At 40.8% G+C, this 16,296-nt stretch overlaps 1 protein-coding gene across 1 annotated transcript; it reads right to left on the reverse strand.

The window, feature by feature from the left end:
- Positions 1-344: 344 nt before the first annotated feature.
- LOC308511140 (CCHC-type zinc finger nucleic acid binding protein-like) lies at positions 345-860 on the reverse strand (the record flags this gene model as incomplete). The annotated part of the gene is made up of 1 exon (XM_081081131.1): positions 345-860. The coding sequence occupies one exon, from the start codon at positions 858-860 to the stop codon at positions 345-347; it is 516 nt and encodes a 171-aa protein (XP_080937257.1).
- Between the last annotated feature and the right edge of the window lie 15,436 nt (positions 861-16,296).

The following is a 16,296-nucleotide window of genomic DNA, read 5'->3' on the forward strand; positions in this document are numbered from 1 at the left end:
TCAAACTTGGTCTGATTTATGTACTGATGTATCCCAAAGTCCTCCAATAGTAGCTGGCACACAGTAGGTCTTAATTAAAGCTTAAATAAAAATACATCAAAAGGACCTAGAAATTGCCTTAGGCTCAGAATTACTGTTCAATAAGCGAATTCACTAGTGGTGCAGAAACATTAATTATAAGACTTCCACAAACCTTTTCCTTCTCTAAAGTTGGTGATTAAAGTTAACTGGCCTAGGAGTAGTCTTCATTTATCAATCGTTGGTCAATGAAGAGGTTTCAGAGAAAATACTACAATTATCAATCAGCAAAAAGGAGGGGGGGGGCGGGGCCACAAAGGAAAAATTTAAGCGGGATCTTCAGTGGGGCAATCCCGGGCTATATGCCCAGACTTTCCACAACGATAGCACTTGATCTTCATTGTCTTGGGACAGTTGATGACCATATGGCCGTTCTTGCCACACCGGTAGCACTTGATTTGGATGCAGTCTTTCTGAATGTGGCCATACTCACCACAAGAGTAGCACTTCTGCTCTTCCTGACGGTCACAATCACGAGCCAGATGGCCTGGTTTGCCACAAGTGTAACAGCACTGCTCTCTTGACCGCGTAGGCTCGACACAGTCTTTGGCGATGTGGCCACTTCTCCGACAGTTGTAGCAGACGTCCTCGTGAAGGTCACAGTTCTTAGCGTGATGACCAGATTCACCGCAGCGGTAACAGACGTCAGACAGGGTGGCAGAACTGTACTGACCACCTCTGCCACGGCCACTAGCTCTTCTCCCTGGAGCTTGTTCCCCTCTAGGGCATCCCCGGACCCAGCGGCCAGAGCGTCCACCCTTGAAATATTCCTTACTGCTCATGGCTATAAGTAGATCTTCCAGTGAGCCGGTGTACCACTGCCCCAGAGGTTCCCGCACAGCGCCCCTTAGTGTGACTTAGAAAGCTGTGGCTGTTTTTCTCGAAGAGCTTCCATGACGTCACACAAGGCTTGCGTACAGCCCCATTCTTGTGTCACGGGAGTTCCAACTGCTATTGCCTCCTGACTTCCTGTCGTTGAAGCCAAAAGCACAGGAGTGCCGTTTTCCATTTCTTTAAAAAAATAAAAGCTTGGGTCATTAAGTTTGAGGTTGATTCTTTCCCTGTTCAAAAATTGTGATGGGTAGAGTTTCTTCTAATTAAGATTTAAGCCTTCTTTGTGGTCTAGTGGATGACAAGTTTTTATGTATGTGCTAAGGACTTAGGAAAAATATGTGAGAGATGTATCTAATCCAGTAAATGAAAGAAACAAATTATAACCAATTAGAGTAATCCAACATTTTTGTTTTAAAAAATCAAATACAAATATCCATAAAGATGAGATACATTAGATAGAAAAAATCTGTAAAGTGCTGCAGTGAGAACATTTACTCATTATACAGTTTTATTGCAGTAGTCTTAATTTACAACATAATCACCACCATTTAAGTTATTAAACATAACATGAGTGGAGCATTCAGGATAAAAAACCCATTATTACGGGGGAAATAAATTATAAAACTATAATTTACATATTGGACAGATTTCCTTTCTGTTTTCCAAATTGTTTACATCTTATACAAACGTCATAAAGATTTGTGAATATGTTTTCCATTTTTATAGATAAATAAATATGGAAAATTAGACACTGAGAAATCAAGAAAAGCTATTTGAGGGTTATATTATTGAATATGACTTTTTTTCTCCTTATTTTTCTTCTTTGTATTTTACAATTTTGAAATGATTTTGGGTTGTGTAATTTTTAAAATTCACAATATTTTTCTTTAAGTTACTACTTAGCTATATGGTTTGTATATGAATCTTTTAGACAGCCAGTACAAATATATTTGGTAACACACAGACAAAAGAATAATGAATGTAGTAGTTGATCTTTATTTTCAATATGACTTGATTGGGATATGCAACTGGTTCCATAAATGCAATGACAAAGAAAAACATTTTCAAAAATCAAAGTTTAGAGCCACAGAGCATGAGTAGTCCCCAACACAGAGTGATGAAAGAAGTCTTATTACTAAACAATTAAATGCTATTGCAGGAATGAGTTCAAGAGGTAAAAATTTCTGTGGTTCAAAGTTTGATATATGCTTATAGTTAACCTCATTACTTATCATGTTTAAATCTACCTTTAAGTTTATATTTTTATTAAATTAATACATGTCCATAGTATATAAAGCATTGCTTTTTTCAAGCAGTTTTAACTGAGACATGAAGTAAGAAATCCATTCTCTCTCTCCCTTTGATAAATATTGTGGAAGCTGCAGATCAATTTGGGGAGTATTACCCCAACAATATTAAGTCATCCTGTACATGAGCACAGGGTATTGTTCTATTTATTTTTATTTAATATGTTATAAAACACTATGAAGTATTTAGTGTATAAGTTTCACACATCTTTTGTTAGTTTTGTTGTTAATACTCACTCGAGAATATTTTTCCACCGATTATTTTTTGAGACAGTGGAAGGGAGAGGGAGAGACAGAGAGAGAGAAACATCGATGTGAGAAAGACACATTAGTTGGTTGCCTCCCACCAGTGCCCCAACCAGAGGCGGGAATTGATCCTGCAACTGAGGTATGAGCCCTTGACCAGAATCATTGAACCTGGGACACTTCAGTCTGCCTGGTGGATGCTCTATTTACTGAGCCAAACTGACTGGGCTCTTTTGTTAATTTTTTTTTAAGGATTTCATTCTTGTTTTTATGCTGTTGTAAATGGAAATTATTTTTCTGATTTCATTTTTGGGTTATTTTTAGCTTATAGAAAGATAATTATTTTTGTATGTTGATCTTTAATTCTGAAGCCTTGCTAAACTGAACTGATTTAATAGTCCCAATAGTTTTTTAGAGGATTCCTTAGAAATTTCTGTATTCAAGACTGTATCATCTGAAAGTAGGGATACTTTGATTTCATCCTTGGCATTCTGGGTTTCTTTTATTTCACTTCCTTGCCCTCACTAGAAGTTCTGTAAAATGGTGAATAGAAGTGATAAGAGCAGGCATGCTTGTCTTGTTCCTGATCTTAGGGGGAAAGCTTTCAGGCTTTAAGACCATTAGTATAATGCTAGCCATGGTTTTTTAAATATACATACTCTACCAGGTGAGGAAGTTCTTTTCTAGTCCAAATTTGTGGAGTGTTCTTATCATGAAGGGTTGTTGAATTTTGTCAAATGTGTGTTTTTTAACCTCTTGAGATTGTCTTAACTTTCTGTATTTGCTAGAACCTCCAGTATATTGTTCAACAGAAGTTGTGAGAATGGTCATCCTTGTCCTGTTTCTGATCTTAAGGGGAAAGCTTTCAGTCTCACTGATAAGTGTGGGGTATATCTGCTCTCAACCCCACCACCAAAAAACAACCAGGTGTAAATATTTCACAATCTTATTCAAGGTTTGTTTATGTAGCCAAACTTTATATCATTTTAAAAATTACATTGGGTGGATAACCAAGATAGCAGTGTAGGTAAATGCCTGTACTTACAGCCTCCTACAACCAGATAAAAATTACAACTAAAATAAAGAACTCGAGGATATAAAAAAAATGGCGGAGGTATAAGCGGACGTGTCCTGTGCCTTGTCCTGGAGCAGATAAGGGTGAGCAGCTGAAACGGGTAACATTCAGCCCGAATAGGTAGAGGATTTTCAGCTGAGAGATTGTCTGCAGCTAGGAAAGACTGAGAACCCCCCAGGGAAAAAAAAGGACGGTTGGAGACTGCGGCTGAAGCCTCTCCTGGTGCGCCTGCTAAGCAGCGGAGACTGCGCCATCTTGGGTGATTGTTGCCGGCATCCAGAGACCAGCTACTAACCTGGAAACAAGGGATCTCAAGCAGCGTGACTGCGTGAACTCAGACGAGCACTGCTTCTTCTCACGGAAAGGTTGGACATCCCCTAAAGGTGCGGTTTGCAGTTCGGGTTGGAGGGAGGACCGAGCTCGCGCGCGCGGGGCGGAATCTGCGCCCCACAGAGTCCGCAGCCGCTGGGACCAGCGTGACCCGCGAGTGGGGAAGGGGCCCCACAGGGCTGCTGGCAGAAGGGAACGCGAAAAATGAGCCCATAGCTGGACTGGATGTAAAGGAGCAGCCTTGGACTTTGCCAATCTGCTGGCTGCTTGGTGCCAGGGGCGAGTGGGCGCGCGGAGACTGCGCGCGCGGAGACTGTGCGCAGACCTGGAAGGTGGAGGCTTGCGAATTCGCACAACTATCAGGCTCTTGTTACAGTTCCCCTTAGATCCGTGCATTTGATTATTAAACCCAGCGCATGGGATTCCCCAGTTGGGGTCATTCGCAGAGCCTGTAGGGGAAAGTTCTTTTTGGGGAGCCTGGGAAACAGCGGACAGTGGCAAGGAACCAGCTCTGGGCAGTGGTCTTTCCCGAATCAGTTCCAAATACCATAGAGGACAAAACCCTACTGATAGAGAGGACTTAGAGCCTCGGAGGTAAATCCAGACACACTGCCACCCAGAGGCAGAGCCACGAACTGTCTCTTTTGCGATCACAAATAAAGGCAGTCTGGTAAAAAAATACAACCTGCCTTAAAATCAGGTCTGTGGTTTACTGCACGGAGGGACAGTGTATCGCAGGGAAGTTCAACACTCCCCTGAATGCCTGGCAGGACTGAGGCATGCCAAAAAGAAGAGTGGAAGATCTGAAGCACCTTCACTTCCGAATATTTTTATATATATATTTTTTTAATTCTTTTTTCACCATTTCATTAAGAACCTATTTTATTTTTTTTTATTTTTTATTTTTTTTTCATCACCTGATTTTACCTTTTTAATTACTACATTTTTTTAACCAGTATTACTGCTATCCTTTTACCATTTTTTCAAGTGTCATTTTATTTTTTATTATTTTTTTTTATTTTTCTTTATTTTATTTTGGGATTAGTGTTCTACACTCTATTTTCATCGTTCCTTTAGCATCATTTCTCTCTATTTCACATTTACCCTTAAGCCAAAACTCTCTTCCTCACTTTTCCCCTTTTGTTGTCCTGTTTCTCTTACCCTATTCCTGCTTTGGATTTTACCTATTCCTTCTTTCTACCCACTGTCTAAATTTCATCCTACTTATATATCTAATTTCCAATCCCTCGCTCTCCCCATACAAATAGCCTCTTCCCCACCTCTATTTCATTCTCTTAATTTTTTTTTTTCTGTTTTTGTTGTTGTTGTTTTTTTTGGTTTTTTTTTTTTTTTTGGTCTTTTTGTGGTTTTTTTTTTCTCTCCCTTTTCCCAATCTCATTTCAGCACTCCTTTTTGTTTTTTATTTTTCTCTCTAATATTTTTCTCTTTTTTCTTCTTTATCCTCTAATTCTCTTTGCTCGGGGGGGTCACCTTTATTTGGGGTTATTAATATTGTGAATGCATTTAGTTCGGTGCCTTGTACGTTGTGCCTTGTTGTGTTGTATTTTGTGCCTTTGAATCAGCGCAACAGAGAGAGATCTACATAATCAAACACCTTGAGAAGAGAAATCATGGTGAAACAAAGAACCAACCCAAATATGAAAGAAAAACAGGCATCATCAGAAAAGGAAGTAAACGAAATAGAGGCAATGGAGGCAAGCAACCTGTCAGAGAAAGAATTCAGAGTAATGCTCATAAGGTGGATGAAAAGAATGGAAGACCAATTCAACAATATGTGTAGGAACCAAGAGGAAATGAAGAAGAACCAAGAGGAAATGAAGAGAAACCAAGAAGAAATGAAAAACGACATCACTGCCATAAAGAACTCAATAGAAAGCATCAACAGTAGACTAGAAGAAGCAGAGGACCGTATCAGCGAGCTAGAAGACAAGGTAGAAAAAAATACCCAAACAGAACAGCTTCTAGAAAAAAAAATTAAAAAGCAGGAAGAGAGCCTAAGAGAACTCTGGGACAATGCTAAACGAAACAACATCCGAATAATTGGGGTGCCAGAAGGAGAGGAAACGGAGCAAGGAATAGAAAACCTGTTTGAAAAAATAGTAACAGAAAATTTCCCTGATATAGGGAGGAAAAAACTCACACAAATCCAAGAAGCTCACAGAGTCCCAAACAAAATGAACCCGAAAAGACCGACACCAAGGCACATAATAATTAAATTGGCAAACACCAACGACAAAGCAAGAATCTTAAAAGCAGCCAGAGAGAGACAGAAAGTTACCTACAAAGGATCCCCCATCAGACTAGCGACCGATTTCTCAACAGAAACACATCAGGCAAGAAGGGAATGGAATGAAATATACAAAGTCATGCAAAGGAAGGGTCTGAATCCAAGAATACTATACCCAGCGAGGCTATCAATCAAAATTGAGGGTCAAATCAGGAGCTTCACAGACAAAAATGGTCTACGGGAGTTTATTACAACCAAACCAGCAATGCAAGAAATGCTAAAGGGTCTGCTGTAAATAGAAAAAACAGGAAACAAAGAAGGAACGCAGCGGTAAAGAACAAAAATGGCGACTAACAAGTTTCTATCAATAATAACTTTAAATGTAAATGGATTAAATTCCCCAGTCAAAAGGCATAGGGTAAATGAGTGGATAAGAAAACATGACCCATATATCTGCTGTCTACAGGAAACCCACCTCAGAAAAAAAGATGCACACAGACTGATGGTGAAGGGATGGAAAAAGGTTTTTCAGGCCAATGGAAGTGAAAAAAAAGCCGGGGTAGCAATACTTATATCTGACAAATTAGATCTCAAAGTGAAGGACATAAAAAGAGATCAAGAAGGCCACTTCATAATACTAAAGGGAGCAGTCCAACAAGAAGAAATAACTCTGGTAAATATATATGCACCCAATATAGGAGCACCCAAATACGTAAGAAAGCTTCTGGAGAAGATCAAGGGAAAGATTGACAGCAATACAATCATAGTAGGGGACCTTAACACCCCATTATCACCACTGGACAAATCCTCTAAACAGAAACTCAGCAAAGAAACATCAATCCTAAATGACTCACTAGATCAGATGGAATTAATTGACATCTTCAGAACATTTCACCCCAAAGCCACAGAATATACATTCTCCTCAGGTGCACATTTGTCATCTTCAAAGATAGACCATATATTGGGTCACAGACAAAGTCTCTTCAAATTCAAGAAAATTGAAATCATATCAAGTATCTTCTCAGACCACAAAGGCATAAAACTGGAAATCAACTACAACAAAAATAATCCAAAAAAATCAAACACATGGAGACTAAATAGCATGCTATTAAACAACGACTGGGTCACCAGTGAGATCAAAGAAGAAATAAAAAACATCATGGCAACGAATGACAATGAAAACACAACAATCCAAAACCTATGGGACACAGCAAAAGCAGTCTTGAGAGGGAAGTTCATAGCTCTACAAGCCTACTGCAAGAAACAAGAAACAATGAGAATAAATGACCTAACTCTACAACTCGAAGAATTAGAAAGAGAGCAACAAAAAAAGCCCACTGTAAGCAGAAGGAAGGAAATAACAAAGATCAGAGCGGAGATAAACGACATAGAGACCAAAAAAACAATACAAAAGATCAACAAAACCAAGAGCTGGTTCTTTGAAAGGATAAACAAGATTGATACACCTCTAGCCAGGCTCACCAAGAAACAAAGAGAGAGGACCCAAATAAACAAAATCAGAAATGAAAGAGGAGAAATAACAACAGACCCCATAGAAATACAAAGGATTGTTAGAAAATACTATGAACAACTCTACTCCAACACACTAGACAACCTGGAGGAAATGGACATATTCCTAGATAAATACAACCTTCCAAAACTTAACCAGGAAGAATCTAAAAATCTCAATAGGCCAATAACTATGGAGGAAATCGAAGCAGTAATCAAAAAGCTTCCAGCAAACAAAAGCCCGGGGCCAGATGGCTTCACAGGGGAGTTTTACCAAACATTCAAGGAAGACCTAAAACCGATCCTCCTCAGACTATGTCGAAAGATCCAAGAGGAAGGAACACTTCCCAGCTCATTCTATGAAGCCAACATCACCCTAATCCCAAAACCAGATAAAGACAATACAATGAAAGAGAATTATAGGCCAATATCCCTCATGAACATAGATGCCAAAATCCTCAACAAAATCCTAGCAAATCGGATCCAGCAGTACATCAAAAAGATCATACACCATGACCAAGTAGGATTTATCCCAGGGATGCAAGGATGGTACAATATCCGCAAATCAATAAACGTGATACATCACATAAACAAATTGAGAGAAAAAACCCACATAGTCATATCAATTGATGCGGAAAAAGCATTTGACCAAATCCAACACCCTTTCTTGATAAAAACTCTCAGCAAGATAGGAATTGAGGGATCATACCTCAACATAATAAAAGCCATATATGACAAACCCACAGCCAACATCATACTCAATGGGCAAAAACGAAAACCATTCCCCCTAAAAACAGGAACAAGACAGGGATGCCCCCTCTCACCACTCCTGTTCAACATAGTACTGGAAGTACTAGCCATTGCGATCAGACACGAAGAAGAAATAAAAGGCATCCAGATTGGAAAAGAAGAAGTAAAACTGTCCTTATTTGCAGATGACATGATACTGTACATACAGAACCCTAAAGACTCCATCAAAAAATTATTAGACTTAATAAATGAATTCGGCAATGTAGCAGGATACAAAATTAATGCTAAGAAATCCATGGCATTTCTTTACACCAATAGTGAACTTACAGAAAGTGAAACTACAGAAGCAATCCCATTTACCATTGCACCAAAAAAATTAAAATACCTAGGAATAAACTTAACTAAGGAGGTAAAAGACTTATATGCTGAAAACTACAGGACACTGAAAAAAGAGATAGAGGAAGACATAAACAGATGGAAGAATATACCGTGTTCATGGATTGGTAGAATCAACATCATCAAAATGTCCATACTACCCAAAGCAATTTATAGATTCAATGCAATCCCCATTAAATTACCAATGGCATATTTCACAAATCTAGAACAAACGTTCCAAAAATTCATCTGGAATAAAAAAAGACCCCGAATAGCTGCAGCAATACTGAGAAAACACAAAGTAGGTGGGATCTCAATACCAGATATCAAACTGTATTACAAAGCCACTGTTCTTAAAACAGCTTGGTACTGGCACAAGAACAGACATATAGATCAATGGAATAGAATAGAGACCCCAGAAATTGACCCAATCCACTATGCCCAATTAATATTCGACAAAGGAGGCAAGAGCATACAATGGAGTCAAGACAGTCTTTTCAATAAATGGTGTTGGGAAAATTGGACAGATACATGCAAAAGGATGAAACTGATTTATTTATATGGGTCCTCTCTCTTAGTTTCTTGATGAGTCTGGCTAAAGATTCATCAATCTTTTTTTCCGTTCAAAAAAGCATCTTCTAGTTTCATTGATCTTTTGTGTTGTCTTTTCAGTCTCTATATCATTTATTTCCCCACCAATCTTTATTATTTCCTTCCTTCTACTTACTTTGGGCTTTTCCTGATGTTCTCTCTTTCTAATTCTTTAAGTTGTAGGGCTAAAAAGTTTATTATTAATTTTCTTGTTTTTTTTAGGTATGTCTGTTGTGCTATGAACTTCCTTTTTAGGACACCTTTCACCATGTCCCATAGATGTTGGTTTGGTGCTTGTTCATTTTCACTTGTTTCCAGAAAGCTTTTTATTTTTTTCTTGTTCTCACTGGTAACCCATTCATTGTTTAATAACATCTTACTTAGCCTCCATATGTTTAAAATTTTTAGAGTGTTTTTACTGTAGTTGATTGCTAATTTCATGCCGTTGTAATCTGAGAAGATGCTTGATATGATTTTAATCTTCTTGAAGTTGGAGAGACTTGTATTGTGTCCTAACATGTGGTCTATCTTTGAGAATATCCCATGTGCACTTGAGAAGAATATTTATTCTGTATCTTTGTTGTGGAATATTCAGTAAATGTCAATTAAATCCATCTTATCTAGTATGTCACTTAGAGTGACTATCCTTGTTTGGTTTTTTTGGTTGTTTTTTTTTTGGGGGGGGGGGGGTTGGGGGGTTGTGTTTTTTTGGTCTGGAAGATCTATCCAGTGAAGTTAGTAAGGTGTTAAATTCCCCTACTTTGATTGTATTGTTTTAGATATCTCCCCTAAAGTCCTCCAGAATATTTTTTATATATTTATGGGCACCTATATTGGGTGCAGATATGTTTACTAGGGTTATATCCTCTTGTGGGATGATCCCTTTAGTATTATATACTTTTATTGTCTCTTGTTATGGCCTTCATTTTGAAGCCTGCTTTTTCTGATATGAGTATTGTTACAGCAGCTTTTTTTCATTTGCATGGAAGATTTTTTTCCATCCTTTCATTCTCATCCTGTGTGAACCTTTTGTTCTAATGTGGGTCTCTTGTAGACAGCATATATTTGGGTCATGATTTCTTATCCATTCAGGTAACCTATGTCTTCTGATTGGAGCATTTAACCCATTTACATTTAAGATTATTATTGATAGGTACTTATTAATTGCCTTTTTAATTCTTCATGCCTATGTTTCTTTCTCTCTCTATTCCTTCTTATTACAACAATTCCTTTACAATTTCTTGTAATGCTGATTTGGTGGTGATAAACTCCTTTAACCTTTTTTGTTGTGTCTGGGAAGCTCTTTATTTCACCATCTATTTTGAATCATAGCCTTGCCAGATACAGTAGTCTTGGTTTCAGATTCTTGCTTTCCATTACCTTTGAATATTTCATGTCATTCCCTTCTGGCCTGTACAGTTTCTGATCAGAAATTGGCTAAGAGCCTCATGGGAGCTCCTTTGTAGGTAACAAATTGCTTTTCTCTTGCTGACTTTAAAATGCTTTGTCTTTAATTTTTGTCATTTTAATTATTATGTGTCTGGGCATGGGCCTCTTTGCATTCTTCTTGCTTGGGTCTCTCTGTTCCTCCTGAACTTGTGTGACTTTTTCTACACCAAGTTAGGAAAGTTTTCTGCCATTATTACTTCAAATAGGTTCTCTATCCCTTGCTCACTTTCTTCTCCTTCTAGCCTTCTTGTGTGATGCAAATGTTGTTATGTTTCATGCTGTCAAAGAGCTCCCTTAAACTGTCCTCCTATTTTTAAATTGTTTTCTTCTTTTTGGTTCTCTGATTGAGTGATTTTTCTCTACCCTGTTATCTAATTCACTGGTCCAACCTTCAGCTTCTTCTGACCTGTTCTTTATTCCTTCAATGTGTTCTTTATTAATGCTATGGAATTCTTCATTTAAAACTGGTCACTTTTCATATCTTTTCTCATGCTGTTGAACTTCCTTGTAATCCTTATTTTGAATTCTATATCTGATACATTTCTTATCTTCATTTAATTTGACTCTTCTTCTGGAGAATTATCCCTATTCTTTCATTTGGGAGTTGTTTTTGTCTCTCCTTTTTGGCTGCCTCTTTGTGTTTGTTTCTAAGGATTAGGTAGATCTTCTATGACTCCCAGTCTTTTAAAGGATCTCTGGTGCAGGACTATGTCAGATGCTGTTTGTGACTGGCCCTAAGTACCCTGTTTATAGTTATCATTAACCCATAGTTTGTGGCTTTCTCTGCTGGGGCTGGGTGCATTTGAAAAGGACCAAGATGCACACCAATGTCTGCTTTTCCTAGTGTCAGGTCCGGAAGCAGATCAAGCAAAGACTCAAAGCAACCAGAGATCCACCTCTACCTGCAGGCTAATTGTTATTCTCAGTCTCTTAATGAACCTTTGTCTATAGACCACAGCAAGGCATAAACTCCACAGGTTATTCTTGCAGCCAAAGGACAAGGATTTTTCTCTTTCCATTGAAACTAGTAGCCTGATAAGAAAAAGTTGTGGGGAAGGGCTTTATGTGATTTTATAGTGTTTTGGTGTGTATAGATGTTGTCTTGTAGTCAGTGGGGTGCCTAGTGCAAACTTTTTTGGTCCGTGATCAACTTATTCTGTTATAGAAGTCTTTTAGTGGTGAGCATCCTAACGGTTTTCAAATGTTCCACCTGTGCCCATATAGTGTGATAATCTGAAGAGAGAGAGAGAGAGAGAGAGAGAGAGAGAGAGAGAGAGAGACCTCATGGCCAGAGGAAAAGATGCAGGGAGGAAAGAGAACATAGTCATGTCTTTTAAGCCAAGGTGGCACCAGTGATTAACTTACCAGTAATGAAACAATTCGGGGCACAGTAAGAACAATTTGAGTCACAGAACCATTATATTGTAGGCAGCAGGAATGGTACTGGGTATTAGACACATGGGGTCAGACCGGACCTGAGTTTAGCAATTTCTGGTGAGTGCAGCAGCGGTGGCAGGAGCTTCTTCCACCTCTGCTGCAGGCAGGCGGTAAGGAGCGAGGCATCCCAGACTGTGAGAGCCCCCAACTGTAAGAGAGATGTCTGACTGCCGGCTTAGGCCCAATCCCCTAAGCCAGCAGGTGGACATCCCCCGAGAGGTCCCGGACTGCGAGAGGGCACAGGCCAAGCTGAGGGACACCGCCCCCAGTGCATGAATCTTGTGCACTGGGCCTCCTAAATTATTTACAAAACTAGAGGCCCAGTGCATAAAAATGTGTGTACTCCGGGGGGGGGGGTGGTCCCTCAGCCTGGCCTGTGCCCTCTCGCAGTCTGGGACCCCTCGGGGGATGACCACCTGCTGGCTTAGGCCCACTCCCCAGGGGATTGGGCCTAAGCTGGCAATCAGACATCGCTCTGGCAGCCTGGGAGCTCTCTAGGGATGTCCACTTGCCAGCGGGGAGCAGGCCTAAGCTGAAGTCGGACATTCTTAGCACTGCTGAGGAGGGGGGAGAGGCTCCCACCACCACCGCTGTACTGGCAGCCATTAGCCTGGCTTGTGGCTGAGCAGAGCTCTCCCTGTGGGAGTGCACTGACCACCAGGGGGCAGCTCCTGCATTGAGCATCTGCCCCTGGTGGTCAGTGTGTGTCATAGTGACCAGTCATTCCCAGTCATTCTGCTGTTACGGTCAGTTTGCATATTACCCTTTTATTATATAGGATAGAAGACTGGTGCATGGGTGGGGGCCGGCTGGTTTGCCCTGAAGGGTGTCCCGGATCAGGGTGGGGGTCCCACTGGGGTGCCTGGCCAGCCTGAGTGAGGGGCTGATGGGTGTTTGCAGATTGGTCACACCCCCTTCAAGGTGGGGGGTCCCCACTGGGGTGCCTGGCCAGTCTGGATGAGGGGCTGAGGGCTGTTTTCAGGCTGGCCAAGCCCCCTGGCAATGGAAGCTCCCAGCATCTCCTTTTTACTTTTCTTTTTTTATTCTGAGATTTTACCTTCTATAATGGAAACTTTGTAGTCTTGAGTGGAGCTCAGAGCCAGCCAGGGCGGGCAGGAAGCTTGACTTCCTCCATCACCAGGGGCAACCCAAGCCTCCTGCTCGCTCCAGCTCTGTGGCCACGGCTGGCTGAAAGCAGGTATCTGGGGTTTATTTATCTTCTATAATTGAAACTTTGTTGCCTTGAGTGGAGCTCAGAGCAGGCCGCAGCAGGCGGGAAGCTTGGCTTCCTCCATCACTCGAGCAACCAAGCCTCCTGCTCACTCCAGCTCCGTGGCTGCTGGCAGCCATCTTGGTTGGGTTAATTTGCATATAGTGGCTCTGATTGGCTGGTGGGCATGGCTTAACGCCTAGTGAAGGTACGGTCAATTTGCATGTTTGTCTTTTATTAGATTAGATTATAGAGATAGAATAAATAATTTGTAAAAAATGTTCGGCTGATGAAACGAGTTATGGAGGCAAAGGAAGGGCCCTAGGAGCTTGGGAGTGAGGAAGATAATAGTAACATGCTTGGAGGGAGGGAGAAAGTGGAAAGGAAAGGGAAAGGCATGGGGACACCCCTGGGAGGGAGAGCACACTGGGTCCTTTGTCCTAAGGGTTTTTTTAAATATATATTTTTATTGATTTTAAAAAGGAAGGGAAGAGGAGAAAGAGATACAAGCATCAATTATGAGAGAAAATCATTGATCAGCTGCCTCTTGCATGCCCCACACTGGGGATTGAGTGCACAACCCTGGCATGTGCCCTGACCAGGAATCTAACCATGACCTCCTGATTCATAGGTCAGCACTCAATCTGATATCAATCACATGATATCAAGGCTGTTCTAAGGGTTTTAAGGGTGGAAATTTTGGGGGAGGTCCCAGGTTAAAAGTTTAATAGAATATTTAATAGTTTTTAGGGTCCTATCTCTCTTAATTGATTGGTTGACCCCAGAACAGGGGGTCATTATCCAATGTAGCTGGTCCTGAGATCAGTTGTGGGGTCATTAATCTGGTTTTGTTGCTTTTCTGGGCCTGGAGCTTAAATATAACTGAGGCCATGACCACTTACATGGTAGGGGATTAAAGGTAATCTTTGGAGTGTGGTTCAGTCCTACAATTGTCTTTTGCTAGGTACCCAGGGCTCTCCACCCTGTTTACCTTTTATATTTAGCCCAGTGTCCTTGCTCTGCTCATGTCTATTTAATTGCCTATTACAATTCAACACTTCTGCCACCTAATTGGCTCTTGCCTTTTCTACCTAATTTCACTTAAACTCAATGTAACAGTCTTTTTAAAAAATATATATATTTTATTGATTTTTTACAGAGAGGAAGGGAGAGGAATAGAGAGCCAGAAACATCGACCAGCTGCCTCCTGCACACCTCCTACTGGGGATTGTGCCCACAACCAAGGTACATGCCTTTGACTGGAATCAAACCTGGGACCTTTCAGTCCACAGGCCGACGCTCTATCCACTGAACCAAACTGGTTTGGCTCAATGTAACAGTCTTAACCCAGCAACGTTGCTACTTTCTTTACAGGATAAAGACATCCACCATTGGGTTTTGCTTATTGAGGACCTTCTTATTCTAGGAATAGTTTATAGGAAACTCCTTAATAATGCTGACTTAATTTGGTTTACAGATGTATCTTTAAACCATAAGCAGGAATGTTACTGAGCTGAATGTGCAGTAACTTCCATGGCAGACATAATTGAAGGTTCTTATTTAGCTGAATAAAATCTGCCCAATAAGCCTAATTGTTCTAACTGGCCAAAGCTCAAATAGCCAATATTTACACTAATAGTAGCTCTGCAGTTAGTGTAGCTCAAACTTTAGATTGTTGTGGAAGCAGTGAGGCTTCTTGATTTTCTAAGGCAGCCCATAAAGAATGGGAAATATGTTGCAGAATTATTATATGTCATACAGAAATGAAAACAATTGGCAATTATTAAAATTCCAGAGCATTCTAAAGTTGTCACCATAGCAGCAAAGGAAACTATTTAGCTGATGCTGAAGCTAGACCTGTTTTATCATTCCTAAGGAAAATGGACTGAGGTCCCATATAGCCAAAACTTTATAGCTTTCAGAGATGACCCTAAGCTATGTGCTATCTATAAACTAGAAAACTGTACCCAAAAGAAAGAAACATTCCAAAAATGGGTGAATAAATTTGTCAGTACATCATCAACAATTGGGCAAAACCTAGTTGTTGAGGTTAAAAAAACCCCACACAGAGCACCTATGATCTCACTCATATGTGGAATCTAATGAGCAACATAAACTGATGAACAAAAACAGACCCAGAGACATAGAAACATCGAATAGATTGTCAAACCTCAGAAGGAAGGCAGGGGAAGGTGGATTGGGGGCGGGGGGCGGCGAAGAGATCAACCAATGAACTCATCCTATCTAATAAAAGAGAAACATGGTAATTAGCGTAAATCTGCTACCCTTCCCATGGGCTAATCAGTGAGATATGCAAATTAACTGCCAGCCAAGATGGCAGCCAACAGCCAGGCAACTTGAAGCAAACATGAGGCTTGCTTGCTTCAGTGACGGAGGACTCCAACGTTCCCCGCCTGCCTTGCCGGCCTCTGAACTTGCAGTTCGAAACATTGTTACAAATATAGAAGCTAAACAAAACCCCAGAAACCTGCTTTCAGCCCACGGGGATCTCAGAGCTAGAGTTGATACAGTGTTTCGATAATAGAACCCAAAAAATCCAGACACCTGCTTTCAGCAGCAGAGGCCTCAGAGCTGGAGCCAGAGCTAAAGCTGGCCCAGAATAAAAACAAAAAAGAAAAAAAAGAGCAGTTGGGAGCAACAGTCACCCACCAGCCAGAAAACAGCCCCTCACCTAGACTGGCCAGGCACCTCAGTGGGGACCCCCACCCTGAAGGGTGTGTGACCAGCTGCAAACAGCCATCATCCCCTCACCCAGGCTGGCCAAGCACCCCAGTAGGGACCCCCACCCTGATCCAGGACACCCTTCAGGGCAAACCAGCCGGCACCCACCCGTGCA

Source organism: Myotis nattereri, assembly GCF_964212035.1.
Source record: "Myotis nattereri genome assembly, chromosome: X".
Lineage (NCBI taxonomy): Eukaryota > Metazoa > Chordata > Mammalia > Chiroptera > Vespertilionidae > Myotis > Myotis nattereri.